At 51.0% G+C, this 20803-nt stretch overlaps 3 protein-coding genes across 15 annotated transcripts in view; 1 reads left to right on the top strand and 2 right to left on the bottom strand.

The window, feature by feature from the left end:
* The window catches only part of EHMT2 (euchromatic histone lysine methyltransferase 2), a 14991-nt gene extending 14171 nt beyond the window's left edge, over positions 1–820 (bottom strand). For 9 of the 10 annotated variants that reach the window (XR_003676963.2, XR_003676964.2, XM_028479445.2 and 6 more), the window contains exon 1: positions 158–216. Coding sequence is in view for 8 of the 10 variants with exons in the window: in XM_028479445.2 (XP_028335246.1) it covers positions 158–199 (42 nt within the window). In the remaining 2 variants the exon portion in view is untranslated. Of the gene's footprint in view, positions 1–157 lie in introns of all 10 variants that reach the window. The other variant, XM_007110101.2, reaches the window with a different exon arrangement.
* A 1241-nt stretch (positions 821–2061) lies between these two features.
* Positions 2062–4587, bottom strand: ZBTB12 (zinc finger and BTB domain containing 12). The gene is made up of 2 exons (XM_024121732.2): positions 4327–4587; positions 2062–3821 (listed from the first exon to the last, which is right to left on the bottom strand). Exon 2 carries the CDS (start codon positions 3799–3801, stop codon positions 2422–2424), a length of 1380 nt encoding a protein of 459 aa, XP_023977500.1. The 5' UTR covers positions 3802–3821; positions 4327–4587; the 3' UTR covers positions 2062–2421.
* A 1721-nt stretch (positions 4588–6308) lies between these two features.
* Positions 6309–20803, top strand: part of C2 (complement C2) — a 29282-nt gene continuing 14787 nt past the window's right edge. For 2 of the 4 annotated variants that reach the window (XM_028479870.2, XM_007110095.3), the window contains exons 1-2: positions 6309–6643; positions 17638–17729. The gene's annotated coding sequence lies outside the window, so the exon portion shown is untranslated. The remainder of the gene's footprint in view (positions 6644–17637; positions 17730–20803) is intronic. The other 2 variants (XM_028479873.2, XM_028479871.2) reach the window with 2 other exon arrangements.

Genomic DNA, 20803 nt, shown 5'->3' with positions numbered 1-20803 from the left:
GGTCCCCTCATCCGCCCCCGGTGCTGGCCCTCCGGATTGCTGCAAGTCTCGCCCGGGCCCCCCGGCCCCGATGCACCCCCGGAGCATTGCACGGGCGCGCGCTTCCCCCGGGCGCGCGCGCGGGCATGCACCCGCCTCTCCCCCTCCCCTTCCGCACCTCGGCGGTCGCCGCCGCTACAGCTCCCGCCGCCGCCGCCATCGCCGCTTGCGCGGGGGGCCGAGCCGGCGCGCGGCCGCCCCGGGTCACGTGGGCCAGGAGGGAGGGCTAGGAGGAGCCTTAAAGGAGCCACTACGCGCTTTCTGGCCATTTTCCCCCGAGAGCGGCCTCAGAGATTGCAGTTCCTGTTCTAAGCTGGGACTGTAGGGGAGAATTCCTGCCATTCCTGGCCTCAGCTCAGCTGGGAGCCGAAGGCGAGGCACGCCTGGGTCCAGGTGTGGCTTCTCCATCTGCCACCTGGCTTTAGGTAACTAGCGGAGCGATTGAGCCTCCCGGCTCTCGGCAGTGGCTGTATTTCCAGTCCTGCCCATGTGTGCTTCTCCCGCTTCTGGTTGCTTTCTACCTTCTGGGTCACTAGATAGAAGACTCGGCCTCAGTTTTGGCCTCGCTTCTCTAACGAGCAAGAAGGGGGCGATGGGGACGCGCGGAGGACACCTTTACTCTTGGCTGGTTCTAGCATGCAGTTTCAAGTGTCCCCTGGAGCAGCGATCCCTTTTGAAAACCTGGGGCTAAATGTCTCTTCCATTTATGCCAGACATGTCACGCCACCACATGCACTAGAGATCCAGGTAAGTCCCCAGAGGCCCGAGTCATTACTGTCTGGTAACACTCTAATAAGTAAACTTTTTTTGCCAAGCACTTCACAAGCATAGGCACTCCGTTGGTCACAGCCCAGCCGACAGTGGAAGTATGACTGATATTACACCAGGACACACAGCTCTGAGAGCAGTATTTAGAGTACCATCTCTTTAGGTATTACATCTGGTCAAAGTTTGGAAAATATCTGTATTTCACATGCGGTATTTGACACAGGCAAGTGGATAGAGTAGAGGGCACCTGAGGCCAATTCAAGGCCTTCTGGGAACTGTAGTTCTCTTCGGTTAAGAACTATTCCAGAGCTTTCTGGGAATTGTAGTCTTCTCCGCATCCTAACCCAGTGTTTTTTACCTTTCTTCAGGACAGTAACCCGTTCCCCAGACCAAAACGCCCAAACACAGGCTCCAGCTTACAATTTTGGCGGACACAATGATCACACCTACACCCCATCCCTAGCCCTGATACCAAACTCCTCAACTAGAGTAGGTCATTTGTTAACACCTCCGCCAAACAATCACGGAACACTTGTGCTGTGAGGTACCTGCCAGGAGTTGAGGATGCAGAACTGGGAGGGTCTCTGGCCAGAGGAGCCCACTTGTCACACTCCCCTTCCCCTCTCAAGGCTCCTTCAGGCATGAGACCTGCATGAGTTGTGTCCTCTGGGTACTTAGAAAATGGCATCAGAGGGTGAGGTGGTCTAGGGTGGGATAGTCATTTACACGCAGTTGCCAGATAGAGTATAAAGAATAAAAAGCTGTTTTTTTTTTTTTTATTTTGTGGAAAACAAAAGCAGAAAAACTAAAACCCCAAACTCCAGAAAAAATCCTAAAAAATACGTTTTGTTTTCTTAAAAAATACTGTATAAGTCTCTACTCCTCTCCCTCCCCCACCGCAACAGCCCTCCTTGCCGCCTCTCATCTCAGTGCCCTACCCCCTACCCCCACCACTATTTGTAGTTCCTGCTATTGTACCCCCCTTCCCAGTATCTACCCAGGATGCTCACCCCCATATTCTCTTACCTGCCATCTTCCTTTGTTCTCCCTAGAATTTTGGTGAGCCTTGTACCCATCCCATTTTCCCCAGCATGCAAGAACTGTCTCCCCCTTCCTTTTCCGGAATTCAATAATCCTTTCCCCCTACCACTCCCTCTCCCAAGGATCTAGTCCAAGCAGGAGCAGGTAAGCTGCCTCCTGCCAAATTCCCTCCCAATTCCCACCCACCCACCCCCTACCTCAAGAAATGCCAGAACCTCTTCCTGGGCAGCTGTAGCCAGGAATAAAATATTTTCCAGTCTTTTTCCCTCCTCATCCCATAGGACGTTTTCCCTCCCTCCACATATCCATGCACCTCCAAGAGAAGAAAATCTTTCTCTGGGACCCCCTATTCCCTTGGCCTTCTCAAAGAACCCTCTCCCTGTCCATCCTTTTCTTCTGAAGGGGCAGGGTCTTCTCTCTAAGGAATCTTTGGCCCCTCCCTCAGGATGTGTGTGTCTGCTCAGGCTCCCCACCGCACCTGCCTGCCCCTACTCTCCAAACCCCCCTATTCTCCTGGACCAAGGAGCCCCCTTCCCCCCCCAGCCCAGGGACCCAGCGCCTGCCACGCTAGCACTAGCGGATGAGGACGTTGATCTCAGCCACACTGGCCTCCAGAACGTTCTCGGCCGTGGTCTTGCCGTGCTGCTCCTTGAGGTGCCGCCTAATGGCAGGCTTGTGAGCGAAGCGCACATCGCAGTAGGAACAGCGATAGGGCCTCGCTCCCGAGTGGAGGTTGAGGTGGTCGTGCAGCGTGGACTTCTGCGTGAAGCACTTGCCGCAGATGCCACACGAGTGCGACTTGACGCCGCGGTGCACGTTCATGTGGCGGTTGAGGTTGCTGCTGTGGTTGAACTGCTTGCCGCAGCGCGGGCACATGAAGATGAAGTGCTGCGCCCGCATGTGGAAGACCAGCTTCTCCACGCCCTGGAACACTTCTGGGCACTTGGTGCACTTGATGTTCTTTAGGGGATTGCCACTGGAAAAGCCTCCGGGCAGGGGTCCCCGACTGCCCCCCGCCCCCAGGCTGCCCCCCGCCCCCCGGGCAGCCATGGCCACCGCTGCTGCCTCCACCAGGCCTGAGGTGGCCCCCACGCTGGCCCGGCCTCCTGGGATCAACAACAGGCCCTCCCCTTCCGCGTCCTCGGACAGGCTGTAGCAGGCTTTCACCACGCCCTGCGGTGGAGCCACAGTGCTGGGGGGCACGCTACTCTGGGCCAGCTCCCCAAGGTGGCTGCCCACAGAGCCTCCGATGCCCAGACCTCCTCCCAGGCCTCCGGGAGGTTTGAGCCGGTGTGCCACCTCCAAGGCCGATTCCACCTTGACGATGCAGATGTCAGACACGTCCTCGTCCTCGTCCTCATCCTCTTCCTCGGCCTTCAGCTCTAGGTCCTCATCCAGCGGGAACTCCAGCTTCACAGGCCGCAGGAGTGGAGGGGGGAGAGGGGGTGGGGGTGGGGGTTTGGGGGCTGGCTTCGGGGTCCTGGCGGGAGGGAGGAGGGATTTGGTGGCACTGACACTGCTCACAAGGCTGGCATCGCTGACCCCATCCTCTTTGAGGCCTATTTTGGGCTCGATGAACTGGCTGAGGGCATTCCGGCATTTCTCCACCACGTGCTCCATCTGCAGGTAGGAGGCGGCCGTCAGGTAGTTAACAATGTCCCTGACGGCGAATTCCAGGGCGCCCGTATAGCAAGAAAGGAGCAGGTCAGCCACTATGCGTGCACTGTGCATCAGGGAGACCTGCAACTCAGAGCTGGGATTCAGCAGGAACTGGTCCCGCAGGAACGGCGAGCAGGCGGCCAAGATGACCTTGTGGCCGCGGAACTTGAGGCTGTCGGCCACAATGGTCACATCGCAGAACCGCTCCTCTGCGCGGAGCTGGTTCATGTTCCGCAGCGTAGCGGCCTCGTGGCCGGGCAGCTGGAAGCGCAGGACTTCCACCCCAGAGGCCATTGTGGCGGGGGTGGGCCACCCTGGTTGGGAAGGAAACCGGTCAGAGACAAAGGTCTCCGGCTTTCCTAGGCCAAGGCTCCAGGCCTCGCACCCCCATTCTTGCCTGGCCCTCCCAGCATCAGATCATCCAGTTTTCAAGCCTCTTCCTCAGTTTCCCCAGCCCCCGGGGAGGCGCTGTCCCTCCGAAAGGAGGGAGGCGTGGTTCCCGGGGGCGGGGCAGCGGCGTCCACACCCCGCAGCCCGACAGCCCGCGAAGATGGGGCGAGACCGCGCGCCCACGGGGGAAAGCCGGCGGAAGGGGGAGCAGAGGCCTGGGTTCTAGGGTGGCCCCGGTTGCAGCCCCTTCTCACCCCGCCCCCTTTACTCCCTGCCTCATTCCTCCACACCCCCCACTTGCACGTTTGCACGCGCCTTTCACGTCTTCCCCTCCTGCCTGCACGCATCGTGCACGGCCCCCCCCAACGTTCAGAACTCCGTGGCACGCCCCCCCCCCGCCCCACGACCCTGAGTGCACGCGCCTCTCACCTGGCCGGGTTCCGCGCGCTGTTTTTTCCCCCCCCTATTTCCCCCACCCCCCCCGGGGCCGACTGCGCCCCCACACACGGGCAGGGCCTGGGCAGCGCGCAGGCGCGGGGGTGCACGGGGCGCGCGCGCGGGGCCGGCTCCGCGTGGGCGTAAGGGGGGAGGGGCGGGGGCGGCTCGTGGCGTGTGTTCCAGGCCCCGCGCGCCGCGGCGTCGGCGAGAACTCGGGGAGGAGGAAGAGGGGAGGGAATTAAAGGAGCAGGATTCCCCCTTTCCCGACCCCCCTTTCTTCATCAGCCCCCCCCCACACGGTTAAAGGGCCGGACGGCCTGGCCTCTCCTTTGGCCGGTATTATTTGTCCGCCAGAGCGGAAATACGTTCCGCACCCCCCTCGTTCTGGCTCCCCCTCCTCTGTGCCTCCGGGCCCCGCGGCCCGTCTGCGCGTGCGTGCCAAATACCGCGCGGAGGCCCGCTCATTCGGGCCCGCCTCTCGCTCCCGGCGGCCCGCGGCGCAGCCTGTTTCTCGGCCCCCAATGCGCGCCGCCGCCCCCGGCGCTCCCCGCCTGCCTGGCTCCCCGCGGGCGGCGCTGCCACCTGCTCGCGGGGGTGGTGCTGCTCTGGCCCAGCTGTGCGGAGCGGGGCCGGAGTTGCAGCCACCGCCCCTCCCGGGGTCCCATATCGCCCCGTGGCTATCGAGATGTTGGTTGCTGTTGCCCACGCCTGCGTCCCTTGTTGTGTTCACAGTTCCTCCAGCCACACTTCCATATTTTTCCAACTCTTCTGCAGCTAGTAACCACCTCAGCACTCCCGGCCTAAAAGATATTTTAACTTTCTGCACGGCCCAACAATCCAGTGTCCTCAACTTCCTCTCCTCTGTCTGAAAATTTTATGAAATCACACCTACCTCCCCTTGCCTCCATTCTCAGAATTGATTCCAATTTCTTGCCAAGGCAAACGCCCTCGTAAGGTCGATGACCTTGACTATTTCTCTCCTACTATACAAATAGACCTAGTACTAATTCTTCTAATTATGTGAATATTTATATTAGTATGATATTTATATTAGCATCCTTCTCATCCCTGCCCCCTCCATCAGACTGACAAGGTCAGAGCTCCACTGCCCTAAACAAAACTTTCCCTCAACTCTGCACCTTTGCCTTCTCTTTCTCTGTCACTCCCAAACTGAGCTGCAGTCTCCACGGCTTCATCACTAGCCTTGAAGACTGGCTCCCTTCCCTCCCCCTTCCTTGCACCTCTCATACCTACCCTCACTTCCCCACCCAACCAAGTCCAGGCGAAGAGGCCCCTGTTTCCTGCCAATTGGATTTGTTTGTTGCATTCTCCAGGAGACTAGAGCATTTTCCTTACACATCTACTTTGGTGGAATGTGTTCAATATCTGGTTTCCCCATTGGATTGTAAACTTCTTGATTGCATGAATTATGTCCTGGGTTATGTTTTGCAAATAAAAGTCATACAATAAAAGACTGTTGAAGTCCTTCCTCTTCAGTTCAGCCAGCATCCACCCATAAAAAGTTTGTTCCTGACTTAAACTGAATCCTGAACTCGGGATGCCCTTTGGTAGGGGAGTGGGGACAGTGTTTAGATGGTGCCTCTACTCTTTGCCTTTCCCTTTTAAATTCTCTGACTTTTTTTGCCTTCACCTCGTTCTCTCTATTCTAAAATGCCCTCTTTGTAGAAATATCTTTGTTGTCAGGCATTTGTGTTGGACACAACACCTAGGCTCAAAGCCATATTCCACTACTTATGAAAAGAGGGCCCTTGGGCAAGTTACTTAATTCTCTGAATCACAGTCTTTATCTTTGAATTGGAGGGGCCCTGATTCCTCACAGGGCTAATGTGAAGTTTAACTGAGCCTGGCATATAGTAGGTGCTGAATCAATGGGAGCTCCCTTCTCCTTTGCCTAATTGGGGGACAGACTGAAATTTCAAAAGAACTTTAACTAAAAATTTGCTCCCCTATCTTTTTTTTTTTTTTAATTTTTGCGGTACGCGGGCCTCTCACTGCTGTGGCCCCTCCCGTTGCGGAGCACAGGCTCCGAACGCGCAGGCTCCGAACGCGCAGGCTCCGAACGCGCAGGCTCCGAACGCGCAGGCTCCGCGGCCTAGCCGCTCCGCGGCATGTGGGATCTTCCCAGACTGGACACGAACCCGTGTCCCCTGCATCGGCAGGCGGACTCTCAATCACTGCGCCACCAGGGAAGCCCTCCCCTATCTTATCTCTTCTTTCCCTCATTGCCAAACTTCTCAGAAGAATTGTTCACACTCCAGTGAGAGCAGAAATTTAAAAAGTTGTCAAGGTAAGAATTTAAGTTTGTAAAGTTTTGTATCCTGTCCCCTTCTTGCTACTTTTCCTTTCTGGGAGTATGAATGGGACGGGGATCCTTATCTCAGTTTAGAGTTTAAGACAGGTGGTCCTAGGTGGCAGGTAGAGTTGACAGCTGGTGAATCCTTCAAATACCCAGCCCACCCAGTTGCCGTTTTATATGGAAACAAGCTGTAGTGCACAAGGCTGTCTTTTCCTGTACAGCCTGGTGGGGAGATGTTGTAGGGCTGTTTTCCCACATACCCCATGCAGGGATGTCTAGATCCTTGGCCTTTGGCCCCCAACTTCTGCCAATGTAAAAGGACAGGCCCTCCGGTCCTTGGGTGGCACTACCAAACACCTTGGTGTAGTGTCAAGAACAGATACATTCAGGAATCTTAGTGGGATTGATAAATAAAATCTGACTAAGGATTCAAGAAAAAACTAGGGGGACTTCCCTGGTGGCGCAGTGGTTAAGAATCCGCCTGCCAATGCAGGGGGCATGGGTTCAAGCCCTGGTCCGGGAAGATCCCACATGCCATGGAGCAACTAAGCCCGTGCGCCACAACTACTGAGCCTGCGCTCTAGAGCCTGCGCGCCACAACTACTGAGCCCACGCTCCACAACTACTGAAGCCCACACGCTCTAGGGCCTGCGTGCTGCAAATACTGGAGCCCACAACTACTGGAGCCCATGCGCCTACAGCCCATGCTCTGCAACAAGAGAGCCACCGCAATGAGAAGCCCGCATGCCGCAATGAAGAGTAGTCCCTGCTCACCGCAACTAGAGAAAGCCCGCGTGCAGCAGCGAAGACCCAATGCAGCCGAAAAAAAAAAGCTAGGGAACAGAAGATCTAGGTTCTAGTCCAGGTTTGACATCCTCAAGGCCCCAGAGGTTTCAGTATTCTCTTCAATGAAATGGAGGGTTTGTCCTCTGAAGTCTCTTCCAGCCCTGTCAGTCCACAAAATTTCAATCTGAAAAGAGGTGTATGTGTTTCTGTGTGTATGTTTGGGAGAAGAGGTCAAGGACTAGCGAACTCAGGGCTTAGAGCACCACTCTTGGTTACTGATGGAGGTGAGCAGTGGCCTAGTAGGAAATGTCTAAGCAGTAGGAAAGCTTAGACATTTCCCTGTGGCATTCAAGGTATTTTTGGCAGTGGGTTTACTTTTACAATTGTACTTCGCCCAGACTGAAATAACTATATTCCTTGAGCAACCAAGAGAAAGGAGGAGGTAAGTCAGCCTGCGTTTTTTAATGCATAGGCTGATAAGACTTTCCTGTGTTACAACAAAAGCTCCAACTTTTCCCCCTTTCTCCTTTGCCCCACACTCAGCTCTGCCCTCACTGTAGGAATCCTGGTGAAAATGACAGCCTGTTCAGGCAATGGTGACAGGGGCTCACAGCTTGAGAAAAGAAACCCTATAAAAACAAAAGGCCCACACCAGTCCCCTCTATTTGTAAAATCACCTTTCCTAAACTCCCATCCATCTCCTGCAGCATACTCCATTCCTCGACCTTTCCTCAATGCTGGCACCTTCTCCAATAACCTGTTCCCTCCACTCTTTGGAACTCTCTCACAGCCTCAGACTCCTGATATACTCTTCCCTCCCCCTCCTGCTCTAGAGGGAATTTAGTTCTCCCTGCAGCCCATGATCTTCCCCCTCCTCCAAGTCACACTGCCACCTCCCCTCCTCCCTCTCCCCCCCACCCCCCCTTTGCTCAGCACTAGGTCTGGGGAAACGATGGCCATGGCGGATTCTCCTAGCTCCTTGTCAACCCCAGGAACAGGACTCTTCCACTTCATGCCAAACACCCTTTCCTTCCAGCCTCAAGGGTCCTCCTCTGCTACTCCCTGCCTCTGCTTGTTGCCATGAGCAACTGGCTTCCAGGCCTGCCAGTGTCCATGCAAATGACCTAATCCACACCCCAATTAAAATTTCTTTTTGTTTATGTTTTCATAGAATCATTTGTATGGTTCAAAATTCAAAAAGTATAAAAGGGTACATTGTCAAAGGCCTCCCTCCCACCCCCACCCAGACTCCATCCCTATACTACTGGTTTCTTCAAAGCTTCTTGACCTCCTTCCAACAACTTTTATCTTGACTCCGTCTCATCCACTTTCTCCCCAGAATCATACTCTGGTGAATATCAGCACCTGCAACTACATCCTCTCTGAAATTTAAAATGCCAGCATACCATTCTCTGAGTAGCCCTCAGATTGCTCCCTCCTAGAGGGCAGCGAGTTTACCTGCTTAGCTTCCCCAGGGGAACCTCCAGTCACCAGATCTTTCCTTTTCTTTCAGGCCCTCCTCCCTCTCTCCCTCCCTCCCTTTCTTCCCTGTCCAGCCAAGGTGTCACTCACAGTGCATCGCTTCACCTGGGCTTTGGGTGCCACTTTGTGCACCTGGAAGAGCCCCTCCCCCTCCCACAGCTCCCTTCCAACCCTGTCCTCTCTCCTGAGTCCCCCACCCCACTCCGGATCTCCTTCTCTGCAGGCACCCCGCTCAGCAAGCGGCCCTGTCTCTTAACTGAGGCTCTCGCTTCTTCATCCTGGACCCTCTCCAGCTTCCTCCCCTCTTCCCAGCACAGCCAGCGTTCTGAGTTCCTCACTCGGCCTCTTCACTCTCTCTTCACACTCATCCTCTCTCCTAAAAATATTTATTGTGAACATATTATACACATAGAAGCATGTATAGAATGAACATGTATAGTTAAGGATGAATGTAACAGAACCCCTGGGTACCTGATCGCAGCTTAAGAAATAAATTCCCTTAGAGCTGAATCACTGTGCTGTACACCTGAAACCAACACTACATTGTAAATCAACTATACTCCAATATAAAATTTTAAAAAAACCATAATTCACATATACACACGCAAAATGAAATAAATTCCCAGGACCTCAGATGTCCCATGTGCTCCACAATGACTGCATCCCTCTCCCTCCTGGGAGAGTGAACTCCACTCTGAATTCCTTAGGTTCACTTCCTTTGTTTATCTTCATAGTTCCACTATCTATGCATGTTGTAAGTATTCCTAAACAGTATACTGTTCAGTTTTGCCTGTTTGATCTTCACAGGGATAGACTCATAGGAATCATACTCCATGTGTTTTTCTGGGGCTGGCCTTTTTACTCAACATTATGATTTTGTTGACTGTGTAGCTGTAATTCATTCACTTTCTTTCTTTTGCATGCTTACACTGCAATTTATAAATCCCTTGTCCTGTCAATGGACATTCTTTTTGTTTAAACTGGTGGTTATCACCACAGTGCTGCTGTGAGCCCTCTTTTACTCTTCTCTGGGTAACTTCCTCCAGGGCTACAGCCTTCAAACTAGGCATGTGTATCTCTGATGTGAGAGGACTGTCCAAGGGTCAGGTGGACCTGACATAAGGGAACCGTTCTCAGATCTGACACTCCCATATGAGTTGGGACACAGGTGGGCCTGAGAGGGCCCCTGAGAAGGAGTAGGTATCCCTTTCCCCTCCCCTTGCCCAACCCTTCCTTACCACAGAAAGAAGGCCCAAGGGGGAATCCAGGAGGGTAAAAATGCCAGGCACCAAAGGGACAGTTTCAAAATCTCACTGAGGAAGTGAGTGACCTAGTGACATCATTTTGCAAGTCAGATACTTTTTCTTAACTTTCAACAAAATTGAAGGAAGCCTCACTGATTGTCAGCCGATTGGTTATTTTTTTCTACCCTTTATGTTATTGAGGTGAAATTCACACAACCTAATTTGTTTTGTTTTGTTTTTTGGCTGCATTGGGTCTTCATTGCTGCCCGCGGGCTTTTTCTAGTTGCAGCGAGTGGAGCTACTCTTCCTTGCGGTTCATGGGCTTCTTACTGTGGTGGCCTCTCCTGTTCAGGAGCATGGGCTCCAGGGCTCTAGGTGCGCAGGCTTCAGTAGTTGTGGCTCACGGGCTCCAGAACGCAGGCTCAGCAGCTGTGGCGCAGGGGCTTAGTTGCTCCGCGGCATGTGGGATCTTCCCGGACCAGGGCTCGAACCCGTGTCCCCTGCATTGGCAGGCGGATTCTCAACCACTGCGCCACCAGGGAGGTCCCTAATTTTTTTTAAAATTAATTAATTAATTAATTTTTACAGTAGGTCCTTTTTGGTTATCTATTTGATAACACTGTTTTTTAAAAATTTATTAATTTATTAATTTTTGGCTGCGTTGTGTCTTTGTTGCTCTGCTCGGGCTTTCTCTAGTCGCGGCGAGTGGGGGCTACTCTTTGTTGCGGTGCGCAGGCTTCTCACTGCGGTGGCTTCTCTTGTCGTGGAGCACGGGCTCTAGGTGCACGGGCTTCAGTAGTTGTGGCGTACCGGCTTAGTTGCTCAGTGGCATGTGGGATCTTCCCCGAACACGGATGGAACCCGTGTCCCCTGCATTGGCAGGCGGATTCTTACCAACTGCACCACCAGGGAAGTCCTTATTTCTCACTAATGCTACCTATTGGGTCCGTGGAGTGGTGCTGGGGGGCTCTGATGGTCATAGTCGCTCGGGGTCCAGATTAAAGGAGGCTCTGTCAGAAGAGGGCGCTGCAGTGTGTTACACTGCATTGGCAATGACCGCTTCTGCCAGTAGAAAACAACACATTCGGCTTGTGTTCACGCCTTGTTGGTGAAAGCAAGCTCTGTGGTTATGCCTAGCTTCAAGAGCGCTGAGAAATTCATCTACTGTGTGCCTGGAAGGCAGAAAATGGCAAGACTGGTGAACAGCTTCAATGACTACCAAGGCAGAGTGCAGTGCTGCCTAGCTTACATGTCTCTCTCCTTGGGGACACAGAGGGATCCCGAGCATGTCCCAGGGTCCCTGCCCTTGAGCAATTTGTGCTGCAGCAATGTGGAGAGACCACTAAATCGATGGATCCTAATTCTCTGTGTTAATATTACAGTCCAGGGGTGACTGGGGTGTTGGTGGGGGAACCCATGAAGGAAGAGCAATGGGATATGGGAGAGGAGGATCGGAAAGGGACTGTCTTAGTTTGAGTTCCCTGAAAGCAGAGCCTGAGATAGAGGTGTAGGCAATCAATTTAGATGATTTCCGAAAGCAGAAGTGAGGGAGTGTGAGACCGTGAAGGAGGAAAAAGCCAACTTAGGACAGTGACAGCGATTCGATTCCACTGGAACTTCCTGAGGAGAGAAACAGAATGTCTCCAGAAATTGTCCACCTGAAGGACAATGAAGCAGGAGCATCTATTCCCCCATTTCCATTCTTCGACTGATTGCAGGTTGACTCTGGGGCTTAGTTTCCCTGCTTTTCCCATTTGTGTGTGCCCTTTGGGCATCGATGTGCCCGAGAAGGCCCAGGTTGGGATGATTAGCACAAGGTGAAACTGAGCTGCAAAGAACTGCACACCTCAGCCAGTGTGGAAAACAGAGATGTAGGGTACCGGAAGTGGCTGCTACAGGGGCCTGATGTTGCATGACGGCTTCCTGTCAGTTGCTGTGCTAGGTGCTAATTTCGTACATTTTACCCTCACTTAGTACAGCAGCCTTATGAGGTAGGTTTTGTGGTAATTTATAGAAAGACAGTAGCATGTCATCTGGAGAAGGACAACAGGTGGCCCTGACAGGGTGGTTTTACTTTTTTTTTTTTTTTTTTTGCGGTACGCGGGCCTCTCACTGTTGTGGCCTCTCCCGTTGCGGAGCACAGGCTCCGGACGCGCAGGCCCAGCGGCCATGGCTCACGGGCCCAGCCGCTCCGCGGCATGTGGGATCTTCCCGGACCGGGGCACGAACCCATGTCCCCTGCACCGGCAGGCGGACTCTCAACCACTGCGCCACCAGGGAAGCCCGGTTTTACTTTTCTATGGTCATTTTCCAGAGGGCTTTATGAACTCAGAAACGGGACTTTTAAAATGTCCGCAGAATGCCTGGTCCCCAGGGAACCGACTCATGCTAGTAAAACTCACGAAAGACTGATGTGTGAATGGCTCATTTACTAGTTTCAGTGGTAGATGTAACTTGCAAGATGATTCAGTACTTATGTTCCCTGAGTTACATTTATCAGCCTTTCATTCGATATTTTCGGCAGTGCCTATTGTGTGCCAGGGTCTTGGTGTCTTGTCTGGTCTTTTTAGTTCTGTGTTTAATCTTAGTAACTTAATGGTCAAAGAGTGTTTAAAAATATTTTATTTTTAACTTTTTATTGTGGAAAATTTCAAACATAACAAAAGTAGGGAGAATAGTATGCAGAACTCTCATGTATAGTCACCTGGCTTCAACAGTTTTAAACAGCTTGCCAACCTTGCTTCATCTGGCCTCCCCCTAGAGAATTTTTTTTTTTTTTTTTTTTTTTTGCGGTGCGCGGGCCTCTCACTGTTGTGGCCTCTCGCGTTGCGGAGCACAAGCTCCGGACACGCAGGCTCAGCGGCCACGGCTCACGGGCCCAGCCGCTCCGCGGCACGTGGGATCCTCCCGGACCGGGGCACGAACCCGTGTCCCCTGCATCGGCAGGCGGACTCGCAACCACTGCGCCACCAGGGAAGCCCCCACTAGAGAATTTTAAAGCAAATGCCAGACATCGTAACAATTAATCTGTAAATACTGCTGTTTGCACACCTAACATCAAAAGAATTTTCAAACAGTATCACCGTGCAGATGTAATATACAGCATAAGGAATATAGTTAATAATACTGTAATAGCTTTGCATGGGGACAGATGGTTACTAGACTTATCGTGGCGATCATTTCGTAATGTATGCAAATGTTAAATATTTATTTGTATGCGGTACACCTGAAACTAACATAATATTGTATGTCAACTATATTTAAGTTAAAAAAAAGCCCACAATGTCACCATTGTACTGTAAGGGGTACTCCTACCATTTTGCTATTTCTTTTCTATAGGCTTTCTGACTTTTCGTCCCTCATTTCCTGCATTACTGTCTTCTTTTGTGTTTAGTTGATTTTTCATAGTGAACTGTTTAAATTCTCATTTCCTTTTGTGTATATTCTATAGCTATTTTCTTTGTGGTTACCATGGGGATTACTTTTAATATCCTAAAGTTATTACACTCCGATTTGAATTTATACCAGCTTACCTTCAATAACATACAAAACCTCTTCTCCTTTCCAACTCTGCCCCCACCCCTTTTGACTGTGGATGCCACAACATTATGAATGTATTTAATACCATTGAGCTGCACATTTAAAAATGGTTAAGATGGTAAATTTTATGTTATGTATATTTTACCACAATAAAAAAAATTAAAAAATAGATTTGATAATGCTGATATTAAAAAATGTGAGAATTGTATTATGATTGTGTTTTCAAAAAAGTGTCCTTATCTTATAGAGGTACATACTGATGTATATTTACAGGTAAACTGTAATATGATGTCTTGGATTTGTTTAAAAATAATCCCGGAAGGAGTGGGTGGGTATGCAGAGCTAAACCAGGATTGTCTGTAGGTTGACGATTGTTGAAGCTGGGTGATAGGCACACGGAGGTTCATTATACTATTTTCTTTACTTTTGCATATGTTTGAAGTTTTACAAAATAAAACTTGAAAAGTCTGCAGAGAGACTGCAACAGGATCTCCTGTTAGTAGTCCAGCAGGGTGCTTCTTTTGTTGCCTGGTTACATGTAGGCAGATATTCAAGCCACTTTTTCCTGTAAAAGGCTTTTACAGGGCTTCCACTGGAGACACAGATTGAGGACACAGAAGGTGCCAACTCCCTCAGAAACCTCCTGCCCAGTTCCAGAGCTTTCTCCTGGCCTCCTCGTGTTTCCCTCCATCTATTTAAATAGGAACCATTCATACCCAACAAAAAGCTCAAAGAATAATAAAGGGGATTTAATGAAAAGTAAATCTCTGGGAATTCCCTGGCGGCTCAGTGGTCAGGGCTCGGCGCTGTCACTGCCGGGTTCAATTCCTGGTTGGGGAACTAAGGTCCCACGAGCTGCGCAGTGCGACCAAAAAAAAAAAAAAAATCATCTCAGGGGACTTCCCTGGTGGCACAGTGGTTGGGAGTCCGCCTGTCAGTGCAGAGGACATGGGTTCAATCCCTGGTTGGCGAAGATCCCAAATGCCGCGGAGCAACTAAGCCCTTGCGCCACAACTACTGAGCCTGCAGACCACAACTACTGAGCCCGCGTGCCACAACTACTGAGCCCACGCGCACCACAACTATTGAAGCCTGTGCACCTAGAGCCCATGCTCCGCAATAAGAGAAGCCACTGCAATGAGAAGCCTGCGCACCGCAACGAAGAGTAGCCCCAGCTCATCACAACTAGAGAAAGCCAACGCATAGCAACGAAGACAACGCAGCCAAAAAAACAAAAACACAAAAACTCTCTCCTTGCCCCACACCCCATTTTCCAGCCCCCAGTTCTCCACAGAGGCAGCTTTCCTGTCTACTTTCCCGTCGAAACTTCCCGAGGAATTTCACACATATAAAGAGCATATATGGTTATATCCTCTTTTCCCCCCTTTTGTAATCAAGGTGGCATCCCATACACACGGTTTTGAATGTCTACTTAGTTAAAACATATATGTTATATTACATATAATATCTTGAGACATTCTACTTCGTATGTACAGATAAGCCTTAAGCTTTCAGAGGCTGCCGAGTTTCCATTTTCCAAACCACAACATACTGTGTGTCAGTCCTCTGGTATGGACATGGGTTAGTCTCAGACTTTTCCTCTTGGTCACAGTGAATGCTGTAGTGGCTGTCTTTGTACCTCACCCTTCCACACCTGTAGGGGAGAAGATCCTCTCATTTTGTTAGCCCTAATTTAATTCTCAGAGGTACTCTTAAGGGCAGTGTATTCTGCTGTGTGTGATAACTGACAAAATTGGACGAGTAAGGTTATGAAACAGCTAATAAATTTTCCAAGCTGAACCTGAGATTCCAGGCTGTCTTCAATCAAAAGCCTGACTTCCTTCTGCCACCCTGAGGCAGGGGCCAAAGGTGGGAGCAGGAGGAGTTCTGCTGGGCTACGACCTTTCATTTGAGTCTGGCAGGAAAGCAAGGCATGAATGTCTGTCCTTTTACTCAAGAAAGTTCTCTCCCTGTCCCTTGGCAGCACTGGGGGGTGGGGGCAGGAGGCTGCCCATCTTCCAACCCCAGGGCTGCCCTTTTGGTGGGAGGGACCTGGTATCCAGAGGAGGGAAGGAGACGGATCCTCCTCCCCCCACTCCAGGATACAGAGGAAAACATTAGAGAGGCATTTTGAATGAAAGGGCAGAGGAACTGCACTTAGGTCTCCCCTGCCACCAAAGCTCAGTCCAGACAAAGGGGGAGGATTGTGGGGTTGATAAGAGAGGAGCCAGGGATGTTACAGCCAGAGACCATCCCTCCCCTTGCCCTTTTCCGGCTGACCCCTGGCGACATGGGCCATGATCACCCTCTCACCTGGGCTACACAGGGCAGCCTCCCCGTAGGCGGCAAGAAGTGGGGGAGGGGGGATGACAAGTATCACTGGCCCCCCAGGACTGGAAGACCCCAGAGGGGTGGGACGGACATGGATGAGGCAAGGGCTGTACTGTGGGCAGACACACTGGCAGAGTCCAGGCCTAGCTGTTCCTAGGGGCTAAGTTTCATCTGAAGGAGATGTGGCCCCTTATAGAGGTCAGAGACAGGTTTTCTGTTTCTTGGGAGGTCCCCTCTCCCCCCTTGCTTAATTCTCAGGCATTGTTTGTGCAATGGATGGGTGAGGAGAGGAGGTTTAGTGTCCCGACCTAGAGTCTGACCTTGTAGGGTGCCCTCTGGGCCCAGGGGCCTGGAGGACCCTGGGGATGGGGGAGGGGCCGGGGGCTGGGCGTAACCCTTTTCTGAAGCTCTAAGGATGATTTATGTAAAAGGTTTCTCAAGGCCACATTTGGGCAATTGGTTCAAAGTAAGTAGGTCGATGCATGGTAGGATGGGGGTGGTTGTGTACCTAGTGCTCTAACAGTAGGGTGTGTTAGAAGAAGAGGGTGGGGTCTGACCCAAAGTAAATATTTTTATTCAAAAAGAAATGGAAGGAATAGAAACCAAAGACACTTTTGTTGCTGGTCTAAAGGAACTTGGAGTGAGGATAGAGCTGGGGAGGAGGTTTTGCTGGGTATAACCTGGAGTCCAGGGTATAACCATCAGCCTTGACCTTATCCATGGAGCTCATTGTTTCAACAACTCCTGGGATCCTTCCTCTGGAGAGGTTGAGATAAGCACACACATAACTAGAAGGCAGTACAGCCTGTAGACAGGGCCGTAGGAATCTGGAGGACTGAGAGAGCTCCTCGGAGGATGAGGGATTTGAGAAGGATGGAGAAGGTGTTTCAGGAGAAGGGGTAGCAAGAGGCAAGCGCTTAGGGGAGAGAGAGCTGGGGAAGGCACAGTGCAAGGGAGTGGGGGTGGAGCTGGGCCTTGAGGGAAGTTTGGGGATCTCAGAAGAGCCATTGAAGAGAAGATGTTAGGAAGAGGCACTAAAGCACAGGAGCTGTGAGTGTAGACTCAGGAGCCATGCTGTCTTGGTTTGAATCCAGCTCTACCACTTAGTACCTGTGTGAATCGGGGGGGGGGTCATTTAACATTTCTATGCCTCAGTTTCCTCATCTGTAAAGTGGGGGTAATGATAAAACCTGTGTCTTAGGCTTATTTGAAGAGTAAGTGAGCTCCTACATATAAAGGATTTAGAATAGTGTCTGGCACACAGTAGTTCCTGTTAATATGACATCTTCCTCCCCCAGAAGCAGCCCCAGGACAAGGATTCAAGTGCACATAGTGCATTTGGGAAGCGGTCCCAGGAAACATGGGTAGGGGAGTGGGAAAGTGGGAGAGGGAAGGAAGGCAGCCAATAAAGTGTGTATTATCAAGCAAACTTACCATTGGGGGTGAGTGGAGACTAGTCCCACTCAGGAACCCTGGAGTCGTGCAAAATATCAGAGTTATCCTGTGGTGGGAGCGAGCAGGCTGGGATATTTATATACCCATTCCACGCAGTCACAGCCTGAGGGCTGCTTTCAGGGAGCCTTAATTCTTTGGCATTTCCAGCTTTCTGTGCACAGGTGGGACAGGACACCGGAGAAACCCTCAGCCAAAGAGATAGAGATGCTGCTATCGGAAGGCCGAGGCACAACCCAATGGTGAGGCCCAAGGGATGTGAGCGGGGCAAGGATGGATCCACTACAAACACAGAGACGCTTGTTGAGTAACACTGAATCCTCAGCAGCAGGCTTTGAACCAGGCCAGGTCAGCCTGGTTTCCCAAACTGGGGGTTGATCGGGAAATGGGACTCAGCCCTGCAGTTACCATGGAAGGTTGAGGGTGGCAGATCCTGGGAGGTCAAGTCCATGTCTGAGTGTCCAGACTGGACAAGGAGTAGACTGTGACCAAGCAGAGACTATACTACAGTAGCTCTGCCTGTCTTAATGACCAACCACTTTTCCTATGAAATTTTCAGCTTCGAGGTGCTGAGCTCCCCCCGGGAGTAGTAAGGCATCCTGAGAGGTTATCACGCCATCATTTCCTTTTTCTAACCTGTGAATAGCACATGAGTTGCAGAATGTGGATGTTGCTTTCTTCTCTTTGGAATTGGTCTCCTGGAAGTAAATATTAGAAGCCTTGAACTGATAAGAAGAAATTTGGACAAGAGGGAAGAAGTTGGCAGGAATGGAAGGTCTGTCATTTTAGGCATTACTTACCTTCTTCCTTTCATCTGGAGTGAAAATACAGGTTGCATTTGCCAGGCTTTTTAATGGGGCCAAAAAATAGATAAGCCACCTTCACCTAATGGGGGTCTACTGAAAATCACTTGGGAGCCTAGAGAGGGGAATAAAGATCTAGTGTCTTTAGCCCCAGAGGCTCTCAGGTCATGGCCCTTCCACATTGGACTGGGCCCCATGGAGAACCGGACCAGTGGACCCACTCTGGTGACTCACTTTCCCTTTGTTCACCTTGCTTTGACACCATGCAATGTGATGCTCCCGTGGACAGTTTCCCATCAAAGTTGACCTCCTCTTGCACATTGCTTGCTGTCTTCCCAAATCCATTCTCTTCTTATATAGTATCAGAGTTCTAGTTGACCTCACGATAGACAAACTAGAGACCATATTTCTCAGCCTCCCCTTTAACCAAGTTTTTTCCAACAGAATATGAGTGGAAGGGTTAAGTGAATTTCCATATCGTTACTTGCCCCCTGCTTCTTCTTTCATGGCACTTCCTTGGGACTGGAATGCAGACTTGATGGAAACGTGTTTCAACCACACAGACAAGGACAATTATCAATGGTTATGGCAAAGCCACAAGATGGAAGGAGCCCTGGGGTCCTGAATGTTGCTGATAAGCAACCCTGCCCTTCCAGCCAGGGCCACCCTTTGCCATATCAGCCCTGGCTGCTTACACTGAGGCTCTTATTTGAGAGAGAAGTAAACTTCTATCTTATTTTCTTTTTAAGATTTTGTTTGATGTGGACCATTTTTATAGTCTTTATTGGATTTGTTACAATATTGCTTCTGTTTTATGTTTTGGTTTTTTGGCCGTGAGGTGTGTGGGATCTTAGCTCCCCAACCAGGGATAGAACCCGCACCCCCTGCATTGGAAGGTGAAGTCTTAACCACTGGATCGCCAGGGAAGTCCCCTATCTTATTTAAGTCACTATATTTTGAGTTCTCTTTACTGCAGCAGTTTATTTTTTTTTTAATATATTTATTTATTTAGGCTGCGCCAGGTCTTAGTTGCAGCATGCGGGATCTTTAGTCGCAGCATGCAGACTCTTAGTTGTGGTATGCATGCGGGATCTAGTTCCCCAACCAGGTATAGAACCCAGGCCCCCTGCATTGGGAGCGGGGAGTCTAACCCACTGGATCACCAGGGAAGTCCCTACTGCAGCAGTTTAGATTATACCCTGATAAACATGTCCCTGGGTGTTGCCTTTGGCTCCCATGTTGATTTCTGGCTAAGAATATTAGTTAGGTAAAGGTTTGGCTGCTAAAACAAAGGCTAGAATAACAATGGCTTAAATGGTCTGAGCATAAGAGTTCCGGGGCATTCATGAGAGCTCTAGAGGACTGGGGAGCAGGGCTTCTGGAACTTTATTGTTTGTCATTATCAACATGACTTCCACCTTGTGGTCTGGGGTGGCTGTTCCAGCTTCCACCAGTCTGTCTGTATTCCAGCCAGTGGGAAGGGGAGACGAAAAATTGAGGAGCACACCCCTTTCTCAAGAGCATACTCCATGGGTCCAGAAAAATACTTGAGAGTTTTACTACTTAAGAAAGAAGGGAGGGACTTCCCTGGCAGTCCAGTGGTTAGGACTTCGCCTTTCAATGTAGGGGGTGTGGGTTCGATCCCTGGTTGGGGAGCTGGGATACCACATACCTCGCGCCCAAAAAACCAAGACATAAAACAGAAGCAATATTGTGGCAAATTCAATAAAGACTTTAGAAATGGTCCACATCAAAAAAATCTTTTTTTAAAAAAGGAGGGAGAGTGAATTCTGACATGCTCTGCAGAGTTTATTTAACTCAACCAATATTGGGAGAAATTCATGAAAGAAAGGCCCTTTCTTTTCAAGGCAGCTATTAGATATGAGCTGGGCAGATGTGTTATTCTGCTTGGGCTGCCATTAAAAAAAAAAAAGACGACTTCCCTGGTGGTTCAGTGGTTAAGAATCTGCCTGCCAATGCAGGGGACACGGGTTCAAGCCCTGGTCCAGGAAGATCCCACATGCCGCGGAGCAACTAAGCCCGTGTGCCACAACTACTGAGCCTGCCCTCTAGAGCCCGTGAGCCACAACTACCGAGCCCGTGAGCCACAACTACCGAGCCTGCATGCCACAACTACTGAAGCCCGTGTGCCTAGAGCCCATGCTGCACAACAAGAGAAGCCACCGCAATGAGAAGCCCACGCACCGCAACGAAGAGTAGCCCCTGCTCGCCACAACTAGAGAAAACCTGCGCGTAGCAACGAAGACCCAGCGCAGCCAAAAATAAATATTAAAAAAAAACACACACCACAGACTGGGTGCTTAAACAGAAATTTATCTTCTCATAGTTCTGGAGACTGGAAGGAGGAGATCAAGGTGCCAATGTGTTCAGTTTCTGGTAAGAGCTCTCTTCCTGGCTTGTAGGCAATCGTCTGCATGGGGGCAGGCGGGATGTTATGTGTGTGGAGAGAGAGAGAGAGAGAGAGAGAGAGAGAGAGAGAGAGAGGGAGGGAG

Source organism: Physeter macrocephalus, chromosome 18 (genome assembly GCF_002837175.3).
Source record: "Physeter macrocephalus isolate SW-GA chromosome 18, ASM283717v5, whole genome shotgun sequence".
In the NCBI taxonomy this organism is placed as follows: Eukaryota; Metazoa; Chordata; class Mammalia; order Artiodactyla; family Physeteridae; genus Physeter; species Physeter macrocephalus.
This window is presented reverse-complemented; position numbering and strand designations above follow the sequence as displayed.

What these genes read in the sequence shown, in the direction of transcription:
- ZBTB12 (XM_024121732.2), bottom strand. Translation starts at nt 3,801, where the DNA reads ATGGCCTCTGGGGTGGAAGTCCTGCGCTTCCAGCTGCCCGGCCACGAG.